At 39.8% G+C, this 21,230-nt stretch overlaps 1 protein-coding gene across 1 annotated transcript in view; it reads right to left on the reverse strand.

The window, feature by feature from the left end:
- Positions 1 to 4,443: 4,443 nt before the first annotated feature.
- LOC149827863 (GRF-interacting factor 1-like) overlaps positions 4,444 to 21,230 on the reverse strand; it is a 48,845-nt gene continuing 32,058 nt past the window's right edge. The window contains exons 2-4 of the mRNA XM_090019697.1: positions 14,038 to 14,114; positions 5,417 to 5,501; positions 4,444 to 5,334 (exon numbers count right to left, since the gene is read on the reverse strand). Of these exons, the coding sequence (XP_089875823.1) occupies positions 4,864 to 5,334; positions 5,417 to 5,501; positions 14,038 to 14,114 (633 nt within the window). The 3' untranslated portion in view covers positions 4,444 to 4,863. The remainder of the gene's footprint in view (positions 5,335 to 5,416; positions 5,502 to 14,037; positions 14,115 to 21,230) is intronic.

Genomic DNA, 21,230 nt, shown 5'->3' on the forward strand with positions numbered 1-21,230 from the left:
CATAGTAAAGTTCTAAAATTGTTACTGCAAACAGGTGACAAATAAGGATTTAAGAAAATGGAGATCTCATCCGCAAGCCACCTAAAGACTCAAGGATTACTAAAGTGGCATTTTTCTGTCTCAACTTTTCCAGCAACAACAGTGGGATGGGCCTTTTTGAGGACATAATCGATATGCAACTCGGACAACAAGAAGAAGATCTTTGATTGCCATCGATTGAAGTTTGGCCCATCAAATCGATCGAGTTTTTCAAGGGCACGGCTAAGCAGATTGATAGAGTTGGATGTCAAACCAGAGGCCATAGTAAAGTTCTAAAATTGTTACTGCAAACAGGTGACAAATAAGGATTTAAGAAAATGGAGATCTCAAGCCTAGAGGCATGTTCTTAAGATCGCTATCTTTAGAACTTCAATCGCCCCACTGCGAGAATTCCGAAGATGCAAAAAAGGGTTTGTTATGACTAAGTTCCCAGGATACAACTAGGCTTGAACCTCAAGAGAGTCACTGCTTCGCAAGAACAGATGACCTCTCCCACACTTGAATTCTGCAAGCCAAACCGAAAATAAAGAAAGGAGAAAACTGGAGAGTCAGAGATTCGAATGCTTCAAAAGATGAAAAACGAAGAGATTTATAGACTTTTAGAAATGCCAAAACGTTTTGCGATAAATGAGATTAATGGCCATAAATCTAACGATTTGAAATTAGGACGAAAAGGTCCCTGAACGGTCACCCACCTTAGACTGTTGATTAAAGGCCTTCAAAACCGTCCAACAACCACAATGCACCATAAACTCTATATAAATGCAATTAAAAGCCTTTCAACCGGCCAGACATCTCAAAACCAAAAAGTCAAAATGGACATTTGCAAAGTGCACCATCAAAATGCCACATTGCACCTCAAGTGTGCGTGTGCACAACAACGTCCACAAGCCACCTAAAGACTCAAGGATTACCAAAGTGGCATTTTTTTGTCTTAACTTCTCCAGCAACAACAGTGGGACAGGCCTTTTTGAGGACATAATCGATATGCAACTCGGACAACAAGAAGAAGATCTTTGATTGCCATCGATTGAAGTTTGACCTATCAAATCGATCGAGTTTTTCAAGGTCACGGCTAAGCAGATTGATAGAGTTGGATGTCGAACCAGAGGCCATAGTGAAGTTCTAAAATTGTTACTGCAAACAGGTGACAAATAAGGATTTAAGGAAATGGAGATCTCAAGCCTAAAGGCACGTTCTTAAGATCGCTATCTTTAGAACTTCAATCTCCCCACTCCGGGAATTCTAAAGATGCGAAAAGGGGTTTGTTACGACTGAATTCCCAAGATACAACTAGGCTTGAACCTCAAGAGAGTCACTGCTTCGCAAGAATAGATGACCTCTTCCACACTTGAACTCTGCAAGCCAAACCGAGAAGAAATAAAGGAGAAAACTGAAGAGTCAGAAATTTGGATGCTTCAAAAGATGAAAAATGAAGAGATTTATAGACTTTTAGAAAGGCCAAAACGTTTTGTGATAAATGAGATTAATGGTCATAAATCTGACGATTTAAAATTTGGATGAAAAGGTCCTTGAACGGTCACCCACCTTTGACTGTTGATTAAAAAGGCATTCAAAACCGTCCAACAGCCACAATGCACCATAAACTCTATATAAATGCAATTAAAAGCCTTTCAACCGGCCAGACATCTCAAAACCGAAAAATCAAAATGGACATTTGAAAAGTTTGACCCATTAAATCGATCAAGTTTTTCAAGGTCACAACTAAGCAGATTGATAGAGTTGGATGTCTAACCAAAGGCCATAGTGAAGTTTTAAAATTGTTACTGCAAACAGGTGACAAATAAAGATTTAAGGAAATAGAGATCTCAAGCCTAGAGGCACGTTCTTAAGATCGCTATCTTTAGAACTTCAATCGCCCCACTCCGAGAATTCTGAAGATGCGAAAAGGGGTTTGTTACGACTGAGTTCCCAGGATACAACTAGGCTTGAACCTCAAGAGAGTCACTGCTTCGCATGAACAGATGACATCTCCCACACTTGAACTCTGCAAGCCAAACCAAGAAGAAAGAAAGGAGAAAACTGGAGAGTCAGAAATTCGGATGCTTCAAAAGATAAAAAATGAAGAGATTTATAGACTTTTAGAAAAGCCAAAACGTTTTGTGATAAATGAGATTAATGGCCATAAATATGACGATTTGAAATTAGGATGAAAAGGTCCCTGAACGGTCACCCACCTTTGACTATTGATTAAAGGCCTTCAAAATCGTCCAACAGCCACAATGTACCATAAACTCTATATAAATGCAATTAAAAGCCTTTCAATCGACCAGACATCTCAAAACCGAAAAGTCAAAACGGACATTTGCAAAATGCACCATCAAAACACCACATTGCCCCTCAAGCGTCATTGCGCACACACACGTGCGCGTGTGTGCACAAATGGCGCATCCGCTGCTGCACGATGCGCAAGCCTCCTAAAGACTCAAGGATTACCAAAGTAAAGAATAGAGAACAAACCCTCTATTTAAACCACTTGAAAAACCTCTCTCTTAGATATTAGACTAAACATTTTCAAAGCACTTTTGGTGGGAAACAATAAATCGCCAAGATTTTATAGTTATATTTTAAAACTTTTAAAACAGCAACATGATGGGAAAGTGTCACGCTCGTATAAGTGAGCCTCAATTTTTATCACCTTCTCTTTTCATGTGTTCCTTGTATCTCCCCTGTACGAAGGACTTTTGTGGGAAAGTTGATCTGGCAGGAGTCTTTATTGGACGATTTATGCCTTTTCCCATGAAAGAATCTTCCCTTCCATGTAAATGAAACAAATGGACTCAGGCATGTTCGTTTCACGCTAGGGTTAGGAACGCCATTTCCTTTCCTTGAGGCCGCATTGTTGCCAGCATAGACGCAGGATGAAAAATGGCTTTTTCAATGGGGGAGGTGAGACTTTTTTTTTACAGAACAATCCATTAACCAGCGAAGACACACCAGCGATTAGAGACAAACAACAAAGAAGCGGTAGTGATGGGGTATCACTCACCGCAAAACACAGCAAAAAACAGAAAACAACAAACAAAACAGAAAACAGAGATTATATGAAAAAGACCATATCCCTAACAGAGGTGAGACTGACGTCAAATCTGCATCCTGTTAGCGCCAATCCAACGTAGATCCTGGTTTCCCATTTCAACTGCTGCAGTAGGTGATTTGGCCTCTTCACCTCGTTCCTGAATATACGCCGGTTGCGCTCAAACCAGTTGAGGAAATCAGAAGTCAAGACCTGTCTAGGGAAGAAATTGACGTCTCATGCTATCTCATGTCTTCCCAAGGCAGCCGAATAAGCTTCTGAACGAAAGGGTATTCCCAGAAAAGGTGTTGAGTAGTAGATTCCTCATGAGCAAAACATAGAGAGCACCTGCTGGCCAAGTAAAAACCATGAAGTTTGAGTTGGCACTTTCCCATGAGTAATCAAGCCGTCAACGATCCCCACAAAGGTAATCCTCTCTCATACAGATTTTTCTGGCATCCAAACAGGGGAATTGGCTGCCCTGTAAAACGAAGCCACCAAGAATTGACCATCTTGGGACATTGTCCACACGATTCCATCATCAAGTTGTAACAAAGAAACCATAGCCAAATCTGATGCTAAGTGTAGACCACACCACCTCGGAGGGGTTCCTTCTCAATACGATGTTCCAAATGTTAAAATTAGGTGAACCGATATCCCTCACCTTGATGAATTTTCTGTTTGCTGCATGATACAAATCAGGAAATTCATCATGAAAGGAACGATCGCCCGACCACTTGTCTTGCCAAAAAAAAGTACGAGCACCATCACCCACCCAAACCTTAATGCATTCACAAAAAACATCAAACACCATCATCCACCCTTTCCAAATTCCCGAACCCCCTTGTCATTTGTAGTTTTCTGGCCAATTCCAAAGTCATTACGACAAATTGCATTTTTTCACAAAAACGATGGAAAGAGAAACCTCTTTCCTGCAAATCAGCCTCACCCATTTAGCAAGTAAAGCTGTATTAAATCTATGAATATGCCGAATACTCAAAGCCCCAAACTCCAACAGCATCGAGATATCCGTCCAAACCACCAAAGACCACGAATTACTCTCTAAATTCCCATTCCAAATAAATCTTTAAAAGAAATGGACTTTCCCACCAGCTCACAGGAGAAAAAGCAAACCCTACACCAGCCAGCCTCTTAATCATTTTCTCATCTCTTTGCCCTGAAACAAGCAGGGGGCATGAGTAAAGGAGATCAATGACTACTTGCACTCGTGGGGACAGAAGGGTCAATGGGATTCATTGGCAGATGTATTAAATGCGGTTAAGTCGCATTGCGCCTAAACCCCAATATAAGGAAGTCCAATAATTAATATGGTTCAGTGGCATTGCACACTGAACAACAATTTAACAAAGTCCAATAAGAGCTTTAATCTGCCAAGCTTTCTCATCAGCAAACACTTAAGTTTCCAGTATTCTTTCATTTGTACAGAAGCCAAAATACATGATTTTTTTCTCAACTACAGAAAACTACCATCAGACAGTCATTCATGTGCAGTAACCAAATACACATACTTGCAATGCTAAAGCATCCTTCCATCAGATAGAAACTACAAACTTACAAAGCAAGAACACATAAGTCAAGCATGTCTCAACCAAAAAGGTTACCAAGACTTACCACCTTGACAGAAACTAAACCATTAGCAAGTATGAGCACACCAAAGATGCAGTCTAGGATAAGAAGACAGGTCCTGTTCTCTAATACTGCATCCAGTAATCTTGACATTGGGCTGACGTCATGGGCACCTAGACCTCTAGAACTCTACAACAAGTTCAGTTACCCTCCCCTTCAGGGCCCTTGAGATATAAAGGCTCGGTGCCATCTCCAGTCTGCGCACCAGGGGTCCCACCTCGCCCATCAGCAGATCCTGATGTTGAAATGTCTCTGCCCGCTACATCCTGCTTTCCAGCTCCACGTTGCTCCATAGCAGCAGCTCTTCCAGCAGACTGTATAGCTTCACCAGATCCGGCTGAGCTGCGGCCAAAGTCAGGGAAGCCACCAGTGGATATTGGTCCACCAGCACCCAAGTTAGCCTCACCATGCAACACATGAAAACCACTGTTACCAGAGGGGTTCATGCCAAGTTGGCTATGTAATGCTTGCTGCTGCTGTAATGCAGAGAGAGACTGCTGAGCATACATCATCGGTGATCGGGCACCCATCAGTGACTGTGGGGTCAACGCTTGAGCTTGTTGGTGTTGCAGATACTGGGCACCAGGCTGCATGACCGCATTGGGAGGAAACTGCAGAAAAAAATAAACAAAAGAGTTTTTGTGTTCATTCCCTTAGGCAGGTTTATAAATTCAATGCCTGAGAGGATGTTACCTGTGCATGCATCGCAGGGGGCTGTGGCTGAGCATCAGCAATGGCAGCCAAGTACATCAGATTCTGCTGAAGCTTTGCTTGATATCTGCAATCAAGATCAAAAGGATCAGCAGATGGAAGCTTCATGCATATTTTTACAAAGAATTACGATTTATGACTCTAAGATACAAATGGATCGTAGCACTATTTCAACTACAAGGACAAAAATCTCAAAAAATTAAAGGATTTCCCAACATCCATCTTAGTTGGTAATCGTATGGAACTAAGGTAGAAACACAGAGACAGTCATGAAACATCAAAAAATTATTATTTATACACTTGCAACCAGATTTTGTTCCCACCTTAATTCTGCAAATTTCTCATGGCAGGTTGGCAATTAATCATGTGCCAAACTTGAACCAACACAAGATTGGGTGTGACAAGGTCTCGTCAAAAGCTCCAGCACAGAAAGCAAGTTAATTTTCAGAAAAACTGAAATACTCGCTATTTTGCTAGGGATTTCAACATGGAGATTTTTAAGAGGATAAAATTTTGGTAAATCTCCTCAAATCAGGGATTCAAGAATATCACAAATCTAAATCCCTATTTTCTTTATTATCTCTGACTCCATGAATACAAACTGCACCCCATACCCCTCAAGGATATTGATGTTGAGTCCTATGGTTGTAAATGCTATGGAATTGATGTCATTGTGATCATAATTGCTAGATTATTTGTATATTGATCTCCAAGAGTGGAAAGTTGAATGAATCGGGACTATGAAACCCAGATTAGTTGTAAATATGAGACTTCGTAGTCTGTGGTTCAGCCTGCACAGGAAAGTAGAGAGAGAGAGAGACAATCGGCTGGGGCGGCACTCAATTGCACGACCTCCAAGCCCTAATCTTCATATGTATAAAGCAGGTATACAACTATCCTTGTAATATCAGAGATATTACAAGGATGCCATTAATGAGTAATATACAGCATGTGTTTTCAATTAACATACCATGCGTATGGTTCTGGATCCAGATCCATACACAAACTATATTTTAACACCCTCCCTCAAGTTGTACGTGATTTTGGATCATGTACAACTTGCTCTTCAACAGCCAAAATTGACGTCCTGTTAACCCCTTGGTAAACAAGTCTGCCACTTGATCTTCTGTTCGAACATGACGTAGTTCTATCTCCTTCATCTCGACTTTCTGCCGTATGAAATGTTGATCAATCTCAATGTGCTTCGTTCTTCTATGCTGGATAGGATTACATGCAATGTTTATTGCGCTTTGATTGTCACATAGAAGAAAAGATCGAATAATTGTCTTCCCAAGATCACTCAATAAGTGTCTAATCCATGTAGCTTCTGCCGTGCCTGCAGCCATCGATCTGTATGTATTCAGCCTCTGTACTCGATCGTGCCACTGCCTTTTGTTTTCTGCTGCTCCAGGACACTAAATTGTGTCCAATATATACACAATATCCAAAGACAGATCGTCTCTCATCTGGATCCCCTGCCCAATCTGCGTCTGTATAAGTGATGAGTTCATGTCCTCTATGCAGATTATCGTTCTTGCGATAAACAAGTCTGTCTCCTATAGTTCCTTTTAAATAGCGTAGAATGCGCTTCACAGCTTCCATATGACCCTCCGTTGGAGCATGCATAAACTGGGATACCTGATTGACAACATAAACTATATCAGGTCTGGTAAAGGTCAAGTACTGTAACATCCCTACGAGACTTCTATACGTTGTAGGATTGACACAAAGATGACCATCTTCAGAACTCAACCTTTGATGTAATACACTAGGAGTACTGACTGGTTTGTAATTCGTCATCTTGGCTCTTTCCAGAAGGTCAAGAGTGTATTTTTGTTGCATGAGTGTCAATGTGTCTTGTTGTCTGTCAACTTCCACACCAAGAAAGTACCTCAACTCCCCTAAATCTTTCATCTTGAAAGTTTTCATTAAAAACTGTTTCACGTCTTGCACATGATTATCTGAACTCCCAGTGATCACAATGTCATCAACATATATAAGAAGAAGTATAACAATGTCTGCCTTTTGGTAAATAAAAAGTGAGTGATCTAGAGAGCATCTTCTAAAACCATAACTCTGAATTTGCATAGAGAAACTTTCAAACCAGGAACGGGACGCCTGTTTCAACCCATACAGAGATTTTCTTAGTTTGCACACCCAGCAGTAGGATTCTTCTCGGCATAACCAGGAGGTTGCTCCATATACACTTCTTCCTTTAAAGTTCCATGCAAAAATGCATTTTTAACATCCATCTGGCTAAGGCTCCAACCTCGATCGACTGCTAGGGATATGATGACACGAATAGTACCCATTTTGACTACCGGACTAAAAGTTTCATCGTAGTCTTTACCATACTGTTGTGTGAATCCTCGAGCAACAAGTCGTGCCTTATATTTGTCAATGCTTCCTTCAGGCTTATACTTTGTTTTATAAACCCATTTTGAGCCAACTACATTCTTTCCTTCTGGCCGAGGGACTATTTCCCAAGTCTGGCATTCATGAAGAGCTTCCATTTCTTCATTCATAGCTTCAGTCCAATGACGGGATTGAAGAGCTTGATTAAAACAAGTTGGTTCATCTTGTTTTGTGAGCTGAGACATAAACAATTGGAAATCAAGGGAGAAGGTCTCATAACTCACCCATCGTTGAATAGGATGCTTAATGCGTGACGGCCTTTGAGCCGGATCATTGGCGATGCTTTTCACATTCCTCGGCTCTGTATTTTTGTCCCGTCTAGTGTATATCTGCCCAGAGAAGTGTTCTACTTGGGGTGGCTCAATTGGAGACTCAACTGGAGATAATTCAACACGTATCTGTGAGTCATTCAACTCCCTACTCAAGCCGAAGGAAGAACAATTTGTCTGAAATGTTTCTCCTGTATTAGCAAAAAGATCTGTGCTCATCCATGGATCATATACTTCTAATTCTCGAGATGGCAACGCTGCAGAGTCATTGACCTGAAAATTTTGTTCGTCAAAAACAACATTTTTGGAGGTCCTAATACGTTTTGTAGTAGGATCATAGCATCGATAACATTTGTATTCATCTGCATACCCAACAAATCTGCACTTGACAGCCTTGTCCTGAAACTTATTTCGCAGAGATGAATCAACATGTACATAACATACACAACCAAAAACACGCAGCTCATCGTAAGAGAGATTTTGCCCGAATAAAGTATAATAGGGAGATTTCCGATCCAAAAGTGTCATAGGAAGACGATTTATGATATGAACAGATGTGTGAAAAACTTCTGTCCAGAGACTAACGGGCACATTGCTATCATGTAACATGCTGATCGCGCTCTCGACAATATGCCTGTGTTTCCTCTCCGCAACCCCATTTTGTTGAGTATGAGGGCAAGAAACCTGTCGACTTATTCCTTTATCTCGAAGAAAGGCAATAAACTCGTTCGATGAATACTCTTCTCCACCATCACATTGTAAATGCACAATATCACAAGCAAACTTTGTTTTGACCATCGAATGGAATTCCCGAAATATTTGAAAAACTTCATGCTTGTGTTTTAAGAAATATATCCAAGTATAACGGGAATAAGAATCAATAAAGATAACATAGTAACGACTGCCAGAAAGAGAAGGAATAGGTGTGGGTCCCCAAACATCAGAACAAATAATCTCAAATGGCTTTGAAGCTCTTTTATTTATAATATGAAAAGGAAGAACATGACTTTTGCAGAGTTCGCATGAAGAACATTTATTATCATTACCAAAAAATGAACATAAACTAGACTCTGGATGGAGACCATCAGATACAAGATTTTCAACGAAACCCCGACTACAATGTCCCAAACGACTATGCCAAATATCTGACTTATTACAATGAGATGAATTAAAAACTTCCAATGAAGGGAAAAACAAAGACTCTGAAGGTGAAGACACTGAAGAATGCTTGGACGACTTCAACTGGAGAACTGGGACTGAAGACGAAGACACTGAAGGAATCTCCTTGAAGACGTACATGTTTCCTTGTCGCTCCCCCTTAGCGAACATCTTCTTCGTTCGTAGATCCTTAACATAAACAGAAGAGGGAGTAAATTCGACGGAAGAATTCATATCGTCAACAAGTTTAGCTACAGAAACAATGTTCTTTTTAATATTGGGAGCAAGAAGTACATTGGACAAGTGAAGTGAGGACTTTGACATAGGGATATGTGCACTGCCAGTATGACCAATGGAGTGATAAGTTCCATCTCCCGTAACTATACTACCTTTTTCAAAATAAGGCAATAAGTGAGATAACTTACCCGCATTACCCGTAACATGTGTGGCGGCACCTGAATCAACATACCATTCGCCTTGTTCATTTTGCTTGATGACATGACAATGCTGATAACAAAAGTTGTTGCACATCTGTGGATGGCACTTTTATGTCCACAGTGGTAGCTGATTTATTCTCAATTTTGTTTATTTTTCCTCTGTTCTGTAGATTAAACCAACAATCAGCTTTCACATGTCCTCTTTTGTTACATAAGAAACAAGTGGGCACTCTCCTCTGATTCCTTGTACTAAAAACCCCTGAAATATTAGGTGTAGGCAAGATACCACGTCCTCCCTGCCCAAAACGTCCGCGGCCTCTGCCTCCTTGATGCCCTCCATTCCCTCGTCCAAAACCTACAGAAGTGTCCATGGCAAAAACTGAATGAGGACGAGTTGATTCATTTCCTTCTGCCCTTTGTTTCATAATCATCTCATGATGGAGAAGTTTCGCTTGAAGATCGTCAAAAGTGGGCAACTGTGGAAGGCATGATAAAGTTGTGGTAAGCATGTCAAAATCAGGGCCCAATCCATTGAGAAGTTGTTGAACTTTATCTTTATCTGCAATAGCACTTCCAATAACCGTCAATTGATCAGTAATACTCTTCAAGCGGCCTATGTATTCCATGACTGTCATGGAGCCTTTCTTCAAACTTTGAAATTCATTTTTTAAGTACATAACTCGGGCTTCTGATATCTGAGAATATGTCTAGGACAACTTACTCCACAGATCCGCCACAGTGCAATCATCTGAAAGAGTAACCAACACTTCTTGAGAGAGTGTTGACGTAATATAAGCAACCAAAGACTGATCCCGCTTCCTCCAAGCTGTATACTCTGGATTCTTAACAGAGATGGTAATTGTGTCACCCTTCTCATCCTTGGTTTTCTGCAAAATAAGTCGTGGTGGTATAGAAACTAAACCATCCAGATGTTCATCGAGATCCTGACTCCATATAAAAGGAAGGATTTGCCTCTTCCAAGTCAAAAAATTAGAATGAGTAAGTTTTTCTGTAACGAGCTGACTCAAGAAATTTGCAGAGGGACCGGATGACGATGAGTAATCCATATCAATGGGACAATGAATAATCAAACAAAACGAATGGAAGAAACAAACAGGCTTGAGATCACTTAATCAATCAGGAGAACTTCAACAAGACATGTACCTGTGCGACCGATATCTGGAAATAACCTTTTTTTTTAAACAGAATCGAGATTGTAAACAGTTACAATCTGCCTGTAGGCGTTGCACAGGGGACACTAAATAGCAACAACAACAACTACGCCTTCATCCCAAAACAATTGGGGTCAGCGATATGAACCAAAAAAGAAATTCATTTTGGGTCTTCCACATGAATCCTTTTCCTCCAATCATTTCTATCCAACGCCATGTCCTCGGTGAGGTTCAAAGCATTCATATCCTTTCCTATCATCTCCATCCAAGTCTTCCTAGGCCTACCCCTACCTCTTTTAACTAATATATTTTCCCATTTCTCCAACCTTCTAACTGGAGCATCATTAGGCCTTCGCCGAATATGTCCAAACCACCGTAAACGATTCTCTCGCATCTTATTCTCAATGGGTGCAACACCTACCTTCTTACGTATCTCTTCGTTCCGAATCTTATCTTTTATTGTATTTCCACACATCCATCTAAGCATCCGCATCTCAGCTACACTCATTTTTTGAATATGATGTCTCTTGGCAGCCCAACATTCCGTACCAAATAGCAATAAAGGAAAAAAAAAATTCTGGAATCAAAGAATGAATAATTAAAAAAAAAAACTGACACGTTAAAAGTGGAATGGGGAGACGAGTTGCAGTTTTATTAAAACTGACAGACGTTAAGAGGTTTATGGCTGCAGTCAGAGAGGAGAATTAAAAAAAAAAAATTGAGATTGGGAGTTGCAATAGACAGATTGAAGAGCCGAGTTTCAATAGGGCAACGAGTTTCAATAAAAGAGAGAATGAGAAAAGGGAAGATTGAAGAGCCTGTTTGAGATTGGAAGTTGCAACAGATTGGGAGTTGCAATAGACAGATTGAAGAGCTGAGTTTCAATAGGGATGACGAGTTTCAATAAGGGTAGGAGACGAGTTTCAATAAGGATGACGAGTTTCAATAACGGTAGGAATGAGAAAGGGGAAGACGAGCCAAAACCTGGTTTTACAAATCTCGCTGAACAGGCCTCTAACAGGATTCCACAACCCTGAGCTCTGATACCATATGAGACTTCGTAGTCTGTGGTTCAGCCTGCACAGGAAAGTAGAGAGAGAGAGACAATCGGCTGGGGCGGCACTCAATTGCACGACCTCCAAGCCCTAATCTTCATATGTATAAAGCAGGTATACAACTATCCTTGTAATATCAGAGATATTACAAGGATGCCATTAATGAGTAATATATAGCATGTGTTTTCAATTAACATACCATGCGTATGGATCTGGATCCAGATCCATACGCAAACTATATTTTAACAGTAAACTGGTTTCCAAGACTAATGGACTAATAATACAAAATTGGAAAATAAGAAAAAAATGGATTCAGCATATGACCTTGAAGCAAGTCGGCACAAGAATCAATACTAAGAAGCAATTGCGGTAACCAACTCTGCTACAAGCGTATCAAATTCAAACATGTATGAACTTGCATGTGAGAAAGACACAAAGCTCAATAATTTTAATTCATCCAATAGAAAACCAATTTTTGACTAAAAAGTTTTTTGCATTTACTTAATCAGATGTCCTTCAGACTCTTTTGTTTATAGTCCTATCATAGCAATCAATATTTACTAGGAAATCGAGACACTCCACCCTTGCCACCTGCCATCCTAAGATCTTGAGACACCCCCAAGTCCCCAACCCTCCCATCCAGAATAGACATGGCCTTAATCCAGGCCCCTCTTAGCTGCAAGCCCTCCAGCCTGCCTTCCCTAACAGAGAAGCTATCTCTTTAAAGATCATAACTCTCTATGGTCATTGCATCATCAATGAAGAGCATTCCCATGTCTAATCTCTACAGACAGGATGAATCCCACGTCTATGAAAGTCATTCCCTTTTCTTAAAAAAGAAATACCATCGCCTATAGTACAAATCAAATGCCTCTTGAAGTGGAGGGTTTTGCACCACTGAAAGCACAACTCACCATTGTGAAATGGGAGCCCTTGAACCTTTTCGATAAGCCACACCAAACTCCTTTCACCATGTTGGATCTCAGCATTTATTGCTAATCTCCCTCCTCACACATCAAGGAATCCCTCAACAGAACCAAAAGCCTCCTCAACGAGTGTAAGACACCCCTGGGCATAGGAAATCCATGCCATACACTTCCTTATAGTTCAAAATCCAAATCAGGTGCCCAACGAAAAGGTCCCTACTCTTTACCCACAAATGAGCAACTAAGAAATTGTACAATGACTTCATAAGCCCTCTATCAATCCCCAAGGAGCTTCTTTGGTCCAACCAAGCCATGGAATTGTTGCCCTCCTATAGAGAGCATGCCCTCCATATAATGCATACAAACCTTTTCATTCAATCCTACTTGATCATACAAAGAATCTGCTTGCAAACCAATGCCCAAACCCAAAGAGCAACTCTTTTGCCTCCGTAATGTCCAAATTTCCAAGACACTTCTGCTCCACCAAAAGGGACACTCCCTAAACTGATAAGACCTCTCTTTAACCCATTGATATGAACCTCCCATTCTCCAATCAGAACACGTCACCAACACAATGATATCACCTCACCCTGTCCCAGAAATCCTTATCTCAGGTAAAGGCTTGTGTGAGTTTCTCAATGAATCAGTGAGTCAGAAACCCAAGTAATTCCAAGGCCCCTCCCCCCTCTCTCCCCAAGGCATGTGTGCCGACCCCTCATTCTCTTCCCTTTGTTTGCAAGCAAATCTTGCCTCTTACTAGGGACCATTAGCAACAGGACCATCTAATTTTCTCAAAGTTCCAGCATGAACTACGAACAATATTAATCAAATAAATTTAGCTTAAGTCCCATTTAGAAAGAATTCACTATTTAAACTCTATAGAGTATTTAAGCTGAGTTCTCCATGTTCTCCATCAAAATTGAGAATAAGATATGCTGCAATCGAACACTGCAGAATCAAATATCACCGAAAGATGCTCTCGTACTTCATAGTCAAATCAATAAATGATTTCAAGAAAACATGCATGTGAACGTTTCTTTCATATGTTCGAACTCATTATGCTAGACTGACTCAAGGAAATCCAAACATAAAATTGCCATCAGTACTTGACAATAAAAATGATATCTAGGTCAATTACACTATCGTATGCCATATTCAAATTGATACTTACTGTGCACATTCACTCAGCCTGCCCAAATTCTGGTTATCAAGGATTGCCAAAATCAATGTTTTGTTCTCATCCAAGTACTGCATATGGAAATGTAAGGAATGAGTTAGATGCAAAACAATAACAGTAAAAATACAGGAAATATTACTGGTAATTGCAAACATAAAATATTCAACATACAGAAAACCCATAGTTTTATCAAGATAAATCAATAACATCAAGCATGTTCACATAAAGCTAAAATTGAGGGCAAACTAATATCCACTCTTTCAGGCTGACGGCAAAGATATCAAGTAGCACAAAGTTGCATGCCTAGCGAGGAAAAATTGGTGAAGACGAGAGCTGCAATAACTGAAAAGAAGTGTTTTCTCGGTTCCGGGTCATGGATCTGAAGATCCAGGACCCGTGACATCCACTTCTTCATTAATGGCATTATGTAATATTGTTTATTGTAATGAGGGGTATTTTAGTACCCTAAAATATTGTAATCTCTTGTTAATATGAAGGAATACACAGCAGCCGACCCTATTGCTGAAGGGGTATCGGCTTCTCCCATCTTCTCTCTCCCTTTCTCTCTCTCTCTCTCTCTCTCTGTTTTTCAGATCTCACGCGTGGAAGAACCTGGAGATTCAAAATCTAACATGGTATCAGAGCCACGCTTCAGTTGAAACTGGAATCGATCTCAAAGGTACGTCCGATAGATCTGTCCTTCTCGATTTCTTCTTCTAAGTCAAGAACATATCCATCCATTCCCTATTTTCATTTTTTTTTTGGGTTCACGAACGACCCATTTTTGCCTCCCCACATTCATTTCTTCTATATCAGATCTGATATCAATCAGATCTGAAGATAATCAGATCTGATTCAGATCTGACTCCTTCTTCCCACAGTCCTCTTTTCGCCTCTTTCTATTTTTCTTTTACTTCGGTGGTGGCTGAACCTCGGTTTCCCCACAGCCTTCTACCTATCCAGTCTTCTACCTTATCCCTTTCCTTTTCTCTTGTTTCAGTTTATTGATCTTTTTATTTCTTTCATATCAGCGTGATCTAATCACGCAGGGTCCTATTTCTCATTCTGTCACTCGCATACCTAGTTTATTGCTGTTGGTAGCAGCGTGATCTAATCACGCAGGGTCCTATTTTGTTTCAGCTGCATCCTTGATCAAGCTGATACATTCATTTTCTGTTTCATTTATATCAAATATTTCATTTCATATACAAATTAAAAATCTGATTGACATTCAATTTTTGTTTCATATCAGCAATCTGAATTAGTTTCTGCAGTCTGATAGCATCGATCTGAGTTAGTTCCTGCAAAAAAAAAAAAACTGCAAGTGTAAGCAGATTGTGCTGAATTCATTCTTAATTCTGTGAAACATGAATTCACTTCCTAGTCAATCAGTTCTTTCTTCCAGTTTCCTCAGTCATCTCGTGTCTGAAAAATTAAATAATGGTAATTTCTTGACTTGGAAGAGGCAAATCATACCTTTCATTAGGAGTCAGGATCTTTCTGGACACCTGGATGGATCTATTCCAGTTCCTCCTGAGTTCCTATCACAAGAAGAAAGGGACAGCAAAGGGGAAGCTACTACCGTATATGTTAGAAATCCTGAATTTGTGGCTTGGATGAAAAGAGACCAAGCGCTTGTTGCTTATATTACATCAACACTGTCACAAGAGGTGCTTGTAGCTATTCCAGATGACTGCACTGCCATGCAACTTTGGAACAGACTAGTTCAGACATACTCACAGGTTTCTCAGGCCAGGATTATGTTTCTTAAAAGAGAATTTCAAATGTTAAGAAAGGATTCCATGTCCATCATGGAATATTTGAACAAAATGAAGGTTATCACAGATCAGTTAGCAGTTGTTGGAAGTACAGTTTCTGATAAAGATTTGGTACAGCAAACCCTCAGTGGATTGGGACACGACTATCATATGATTGTCACTTCTCTATTATGTTTACCTGAGCTGCCCAACTTTGAAGATCTGCGCGCAAAATTGTTACAATATGAGATGAATCTAAAGGGATTTTCTGAAGAATCATCTATTCAAACTGGGGCACAAGAAGTTCTTGCTACAGGGGTTACTTATGCACGAGGACGAGGAAGCTATGATATCAAGGGAAAAGGAGCACAAGGGAGAAGTAGCCATGGCGGTCGTGGATTATTGCCTACACCCAACTCATATACCAACTCACAAAGACAGAGGCCAATCCCTACTTGCTTTCTGTGTAATAAAAGGGGGCACATCAAAGCCAACTGTTGGTTCAATCCCTTAAATAAAGGAAAATCAACACAAACTGAAGCAAAAAGAGGCACAGACAGTACAAGGACCAATGAAGAAGTAAAAGAGTTGTTGTTGTCAGCCTTAGCATAATTGAATCTGAAACAGAATGAGCAAGGTACTTGGTATGTGGACTCTGGCGCAGCAACTCATGTTACTGGTGATGCAGGTAAGCTCCTAAAACTTGTTCCTTACATTGGTAGAAGTAGTATAGTTACTGGAGATGGATCACACCACTCTGTCTCGCACATTGGAAACTCCATCATACCCTTGCCCGAATCTTCCATCAATCTTTCAAATGTTCTTTATGCTCCTAATATCAAGAAAAACATTGTTTCAGTTTCTAAACTTGTTGATGATGTCAAAGCCTCAGTTGAATTTACTCCTTCTTCTGTTCTTGTTAAGGATCTCTACACGAAGGAGACGTTCGCTAGAGGAAAACGACAAGGCAACATGTATGTTTTTCAAGAAGATCCTTCAGCACATGTTAGCTCTGCAGATCCAAACTTGAAGCTCCAATCATCGTTGTCTTCTGAAAATCCTACCTGTGTTTTTAGTGTCTCTGAAATCAATAAGCCAAATCTTTGGCATGGTCGTCTAGGTCACTGCAGTAGTAGTTTCATTGAAAAGCTTGTTTCGAATAATCTTATTCCCAAGTCAAGTCTAGGAATAAATGTCAATGACAATAAATGTTCTAGTTGTCTCTTATGTAAGAGTCATGTTTTACCATTTCATTCTATCAATAAAAGAGCTTCAAGACCTTTTGAGACTATCTGTTCTGATGTTTGGGGGCCTGCTCCAGTTGCTTCCATGTCTGGAACTAGATATTATCTTTTATTTGTTGACAGTTATTCTCGATATTCCTGGATATTTTTCATGAAACATAAATCCGAGACTTTCAAGTTGTTCCGTAACTTCCATTCCTTTGTAAAAAACCAATTTTCTGAAAACATCCTAAGTTTCCAATGTGACGGAGGAGGTGAATTTTCTTCCATTGACTTTACTAACTTTCTTCAAAGTAATGGGATAAGAAAAAAGGTGTCTTGCCCACACACACCTCAGCAGAATGGGATTGCTGAAAGGAAGCATCGCCATATTGTTGAGAGTGCGATGAGCATGATGCATGACAGTAATCTTCCGATCACTTTATGAACAGAAGCTTTTCATTCTGCAGTTCATGTGATAAATCGATTGCCCATGACTATTTTGGAAAACAAGTCTCCTTACTTGTCTCTTTTTGGTATACACCCCAACTACTATGATTTGCATGTCTTTGGATGTTTATGCTATGTTCATGTTGACAGTTCAAAGAGACATAAGTTTCAGGACAAGGCTTTAAAGTGCAGGTTTGTGGGTTATGCTGATGACTATAAAGGGTACAGGTGCTATGATCCGGTGAGCAAGCGCATCAAAATATCAAGAAATGTCATCTTCGATGAATTGAATTTTGATTGTCAATGTACTAGTTCTTCAGAATCAAAACATAGAGTTGAGGCTTATTATCCTTGGTTGAATTATGAACTTCTCTCAGGAGCTAGTGATGATTGCTCAAATTGCATTCAAAAGGATAAGAAACTTATGTCTACTGATGGAATGATTGATCATGAAAATACAGACTCAACTTTGAATCCAGGAAGGTATAAAGGTCTTGTCTACACTCGACGAGAAAGAGAGTCACCCACCATAGTTGATTCAGATATGGACGCTTCCTCAACATCCAACATTGTTAATACTAGAAGATCCACACGTTCTCGCCATCCAATTGAAAGGTGGGTCAGTTATGAAAATTTTTCATTAGATTTTCAACTCTTTCTAACAGCCTTGAATAAATAAGATGAACCCACAACGTTCTCTCAAGCATCAAATTCCAGAAGATGGATTGAAGCAATGAATGAGGAGATGGAAGCTCTACATGAATGTGGTACGTGGGATGTCGTATCAAGACCACCTGACAGAAACGTTGTTGGTTCGAAATGGGTGTACAAAATAAAGTATAAACCGGATGGGACTATAGAGCGATACAAGGCGAGACTTGTAGCCAAAGGTTTTACACAGGAGCAAGGACAGGATTATGATGAAACCTTTAGTCCAGTTGTGAGGATGGGGACAATCCGAGTCATACTTTCTTTAACCATTGAACACCAATGGACCATTAGCCAACTTGATGTGAAGAATGCTTTTCTTCATGGAGATTTGAGAGAAGAAGTTTACATGGAACAACCCACTGGTTACGCAGAAGGTAATCCTACAAAATATGTCTGCAGACTAAAAAGGGCGATATATGGATTGAAGCAGGCATCTCGATCTTGGTTTGACAGCTTTTCTCTTGAAATACAAAAGTATGGTTTTAAGAAATCTCTTCTTGACCACTCCCTATTTATATTTAAGAACCAAGACACAATTACTCTGTTGTTGATATATGTGGATGATATTATCATCACTGGCAGTTCCAATGAGCACATTGAAGAAGTCAAACATCTCTTGAATCAGAGGTTCAAAATGAAGGACCTTGGCAAACTACGGTACTTTCTTGGAATTAAAGTTGACAGTTCCTCTGAAAAAATGACTCTCACTCAACATAAGTATACCATTGATGTTCTCAATAAATCGGGTATGAAAGACTGCAAGCCCTTGAGTACTCCTAGCGTTCTTCATCAAAGGCTTAGCTCTCAAGACGGAGATCCTTTTGATAATCCCACACAGTACCGTAGCATAGTGGGTATGTTACAATACCTCACTTTTACTCGCCCTGATATAGTCTACTCGGTGAATCAAGTTTCTCAGTTTATGCATGCCCCATGTGAAGGGCATATGGAAGCAGTTAAACGGATACTACGATATCTGAAGGGAACGGTTGGGGATGGCCTCACATATAAGCGAAAGACAAATGGGCAAAGTGCACATGAGATCACTATTTATTCTGACGCGGACTGGGCGGGAGATCCAGATGAACGCAAATCAGTATCAGGCTATTGTGTATTTGTTGGGATGAATTTGGTTTCTTGTAGTAGTAAGAAACAAAAGGCTGTTGCCAGATCCAGTACAGAGGCTGAATACAGGTCAATGGCAGCCGCCACTGCTGAGGCTACTTGGGTTAGACATCTACTGACGGAAGTCGGAGAATCGATATCTCGATCACTTCTTTTGTGTGACAACCAGAGCGCCATTAATATGTCTTTTAATCCAATCCATCACAGTCGTGCCAAACATATTGAAATAGACCGGCATTTTGTGAGACAAAAGGTAGAAGAGAAAGAGATTGAGCCTGAATTTGTTCGAACTACAGATCAAGTGGCGGATATATTTACAAAAGGATTGACAAAAGATAGATTTTGGATGTTAAAAGGCAAGTTGTTCATGATTCAAGATCATGCACAACTTGAGGGAGGGTGAAAAGAAGTGTTTTCTCGGTTCCGGGTCATGGATCTGAAGATCCAGGACCCGTGACATCCACTTCTTCATTAATGGCATTATGTAATATTGTTTATTGTAATGAGGGATATTTTAGTACCCTAAAATATTGTAATCTCTTGTTAATATGAAGGAATACACAGCAGCCGACCCTATTGCTGAAGGGGTATCGGCTTCTCCCATCTTCTCTCTCCCTTTCTCTCTCTCTCTCTCTGTTTTTCAGATCTCACGCGTGGAAGAACCTGGAGATTCAAAATCTAACAATAACAAGCAGACAAATCATTATCTGAAATTTGAGTGGAATGACATAATTCTATCCAAGGTTGTCCATATCGTGCCGTATCGTACGATACGTATCGTTACTTTTGGGGTTTACGATACAATACACACTCGTATCATGATGCAAGTGTGTATCGTACCCTTATCCAGAGTATCATACGGTGCACTTTAAAAAGGCTAAAATATTATTTTTTTCATGTTGGGTTTTAAATACCTTTTGAGGGACAACTTCTCCATTTGTCTAGAGGTCATTAGAAGTGCATTTTCACTATTTTTTCACTCAAAGAAGTGGGTTACGATAAAAAAAAATGCATTTCCACCATTTTTTTACTAAAAAAATAGGTTAAGGTAAAAAAATCTTTATTGTGAGTAAAATTACAAAGCTACTCTCTAAAAAAAATTGCCTTCGGGGCGCTGCCCCCCTATAATCCCCCGCCAACTTACTGTGAAGTTGGATCCACGAAAATTAAAGGTAGAAATCAGACTCCACACTCCAACAAAGATAGCATCAGATGATCCGACATAGCAATGGAGCACTCAAGTAATGGGTAGAAACCGATTGAAAATCGAGTGCAACTATTGTCATAATATTTTTGTTTATGTAGTATGAAAGTATGAGTCTTGTTCATGTTCTTAATTGCAAGATATTTAATATTTTGCATTGTTCTTGTGAGATAATTGATGTTTTATGATGTCTTATGCAGCTCATAGAAGCATAAACGCTTCATATGTGATTTTATGGTTGTATTTTGTGCAATTCATCATTATTTGATGTGATATGTTTTTTTAGAATTTTTACTAATTTTTTCTGATTTTTCTTGATTTTTTTGGATTCTTGAAATTTTTTATTAAAAATTTATGACACGTTTACGACATGATACAATATGGTGTTACTATTGGCCCGACCGATATGGATAACAATATGCTACTTACAACCTTGATTTTATCACTCCCTATTCTAGCATTTTCATGTCTATGAAAGCATGCAAAAAGCCAAAAGCCAAACAGAACAAACAAATGCCATAGAACATGACCAGTTTTAAACATTCTATCATTGATATTGACACCACTTCATCATAGTTTTTCCTGCTATGTGAACACAAGGATAACTAGTTTTCAAACTGGCATGAAATAACCTCCCCGCAAATCCCCCCCCCCCCCTAACCACCCCAATCGATGAAGCCTCCTATACTATGATAAAAGCTAGTAATTGCAACAGTC

The sequence above is a fragment of the Nuphar pumila genome, chromosome 10 (genome assembly GCF_984573655.1).
Source record: "Nuphar pumila chromosome 10, dmNupPumi1.hap1.1, whole genome shotgun sequence".
Taxonomy (NCBI): domain Eukaryota; kingdom Viridiplantae; phylum Streptophyta; class Magnoliopsida; order Nymphaeales; family Nymphaeaceae; genus Nuphar; species Nuphar pumila.